This window comes from Phanerochaete carnosa (genome assembly GCF_000300595.1).
Source record: "Phanerochaete carnosa HHB-10118-sp unplaced genomic scaffold PHACAscaffold_705, whole genome shotgun sequence".
NCBI classification, from domain to species: Eukaryota; Fungi; Basidiomycota; class Agaricomycetes; order Polyporales; family Phanerochaetaceae; genus Phanerochaete; species Phanerochaete carnosa.
The window spans coordinates 1-2614 of NW_006768332.1; the positions used below are offsets into that span (position 1 = coordinate 1).

At 52.4% G+C, this 2614-nt stretch overlaps 1 protein-coding gene and 1 non-coding gene across 2 annotated transcripts; one reads left to right on the forward strand and one right to left on the reverse strand.

Moving 5' to 3' along the window:
- Positions 1-38: 38 nt before the first annotated feature.
- PHACADRAFT_t161 lies at positions 39-111 on the forward strand. Its single transcript has one exon. It is a non-coding gene; the product is annotated as a tRNA-Ala (tRNA).
- Positions 112-442: 331 nt separating this feature from the next.
- On the reverse strand, positions 443-1453 carry PHACADRAFT_214846 (uncharacterized protein; the record flags this gene model as incomplete). Its single annotated transcript, XM_007403052.1, has 3 exons — positions 443-840; positions 892-1176; positions 1231-1453. The coding sequence occupies 3 exons, from the start codon at positions 1451-1453 to the stop codon at positions 734-736; spliced, it is 615 nt and encodes a 204-aa protein (XP_007403114.1). The 3' UTR covers positions 443-733.
- Between the last annotated feature and the right edge of the window lie 1161 nt (positions 1454-2614).

Sequence of the window (2614 nt, forward strand, 5' to 3'; positions counted from 1 at the left end):
GATCTGCCTCTTGTAGGGAATTTAAGGCAACTCAATACTCCCGTTTAGCTCAGTTGGTAGAGCGCGTCACTAGCAATGACGAGGTCAGTCGTTCGAGACTTCGAGTCGGCTAGTGGGAATAAGTACTGTCGTTACGCTCTTTTCTTTTTTCTTTTCTTTTTCATTTACGAATAGCAGCAAGCTTGAAAGTTGAAATGTTTGATGCACTGATGCAGGTTATGTGATAAACGTAAGACGCATTCTTTCGCATGTTATAGCTTGACGATATCAATTTTTCCAGGCTGCCGCGTCACTACTGTGAAGAGGGTTCTCTTCAGTGTAATAGAGACGGTTTAAGGAATATTATTCATTACTATGTATGTAATACTACCTACGTACATGCAGAGTGGAGTGATACAGCTCAAGAGATGCCGCAAGCCAGACAAAATAGCTATAAACAGTGGGGAGAGAAACCAGTATCCGACGCAACGATAGCGAATGAGGAAGACGGTGGAAGGACGCGAGGAACAGGAACGCGGAGAGGAATCTACACTACGGAGTAGCGATACAAAAAGCTAGTCAATACAGCTGAGTTGCGAAGCAGTATACGTGAGAAGATGATATGAGATGTACTACAAACCTGAGAGGTACACCGTTATGTCCAACGAAGGATTCGTTAATGCGATGCTATCCATACTTCCCTTGCTTTCGTGAGCTAGAGTGATAGCGGCAAGCACAGTCCTTCGCGTGGCGCTTAACGTCTGAGCTTGAGAGTGAAAGTATTGCCTCCGCTAGGCTCTAGGCCGTCAAAGATATAACGCCTGCCGATAAGCTGGAGAAGGGTGCCTCCGTTGGGAAGAACTGCAAGGCTTTATGAGCTGAGCTGTCATTATAGCCCAGCGTGGCACTCACTCTTGGTCAGTTCCCTGTGGAGACGGTGTAGGACATCTCTGACAGTGAGAGCGGCCCTCCCGTCGCCAATATTAATGGTAAGCATGCGCTGATCGAGTTGGACTAGGACGGCAAGCTGCCCGGTTGCAGGAATGGTAGCATGCTCCTGCAGAGCAGAACGCAGGCCAGCGTGGTCGACGTCGTAACGCATGTCGTAGGTATAGTTCGGGCGGAAGAGATGGTCGTTCAGGGCTGTCAGACTCCGCGACCTGCTGACCGGGCTCTCGGGAGGAGTAAGTAGGCCGGCTGGTGTATTATTAGGCTGGCACGCAAACAAGTCGCAGAAATGAGTATACTCACTGCTGTTGTGTTGAATAGGGAGTGGAACAGTGGGCATGTACGGCGTCGGTGGAAGCCCAGTATGGCCAGGCGCCAGTGCACTCTGCGGCAGCACCGCTGCAAACATGTAGGGTGCCCCTGGAGTCGGTAGCTGGCCGTTGTGGTGATGCCGGCCGGTCTGCGATGGCGGAGTACGCGGAACAGTGTGTCCGTGGTGAGATGATGGGGTGGTAGGATATTGCATTCTTGCTGATATTTCGTAGGGCGGGATGAGTCAATGAATTTCGGGAGCGGGATAGTACTGTGTGTGGGCGGGAGCGAAGAGGAGAATGCTGAGAGGTGGGGATGACTCTGCCCCGTTATATAGTGCCATTTGTTTGTACCGCGTCCACAGGGGGCGGGGCGATGGCCGACGCGGCGGGGCACGAGTTCGCTGCGAAGCCTGATATGCCACACCGATAGTTGGTTTTGACGCGCAATTTACGGCGCGGTATTTCCATCTATGGTAGGTCCGCCATCTGGATCTGTGCCGACGGATACCATATCAAGTATAGTACCGATCAGCGCCTTGCCTCCCGCCACTCGCATCAATCACCAACCTCGTCTAGCGTCGGGCGACCCTCCGCCCTGTACTTATCGGGGAATCTTCTGTATTATCAGATGGTCGTTGGTAACTGTCTTAGATTGAAATGTTTGCAGTGCGAGTCCAGATCCATTGTCACGGGCGGGCCGAAAGCGCTCCTTATGGCCGCCACTCCGCCGTCATTGGTCAAGCTCGCCCAAAGCCAGCCATTGCCGGGCGGGACGCGCCGGGGGTCTTCGAGGTAGTCAATGCAGGCCGTGGCCACGCCTGAAGAATAACAAACGAAAGAGTTCTCCGAACAAGCGAGTGGAAGTGATAGAATTTGAAGTCAGTCGAGCGACTCCGATTCAGTGGGAAACAGGCCCTTGCCTCTAGACCTCACTCTGACCGCCCGCCGAGCTCATTTCCCTCTGTCTTCCTTGCCAGATGAAGCTGCGGTATCGGGGTTCTTCTTTGTGACGATCACGGAGGCTGCACGGCAAAGATGATCATACTGGAGTCTGAATGGGACGAAGTCGCAGGCGTGGTGGATCATAGCGAGCAAAGCAGTGACATCTCTTCCGGTAGACTGTGAGTCGCGTACTAAGACCTTTCGACCCAAGCTGAGCTATAACATGCATTAGATACGTTCAATCAGCTGAAGAATTGAGAGCCACTTCAAGTCAAGCGTCGATTAGCCGAGGATCCAGAGGTTCGGGCTCTGCGAACGACCTTTGTCTCTCGGCTGCTAACGGACTTGCACCTCACGAGCTATTACCGAGGTACGATCCACTCCAGTCGTCAATGAGACATGGTTTGCCATCTTACACAGCTATGGGGAAA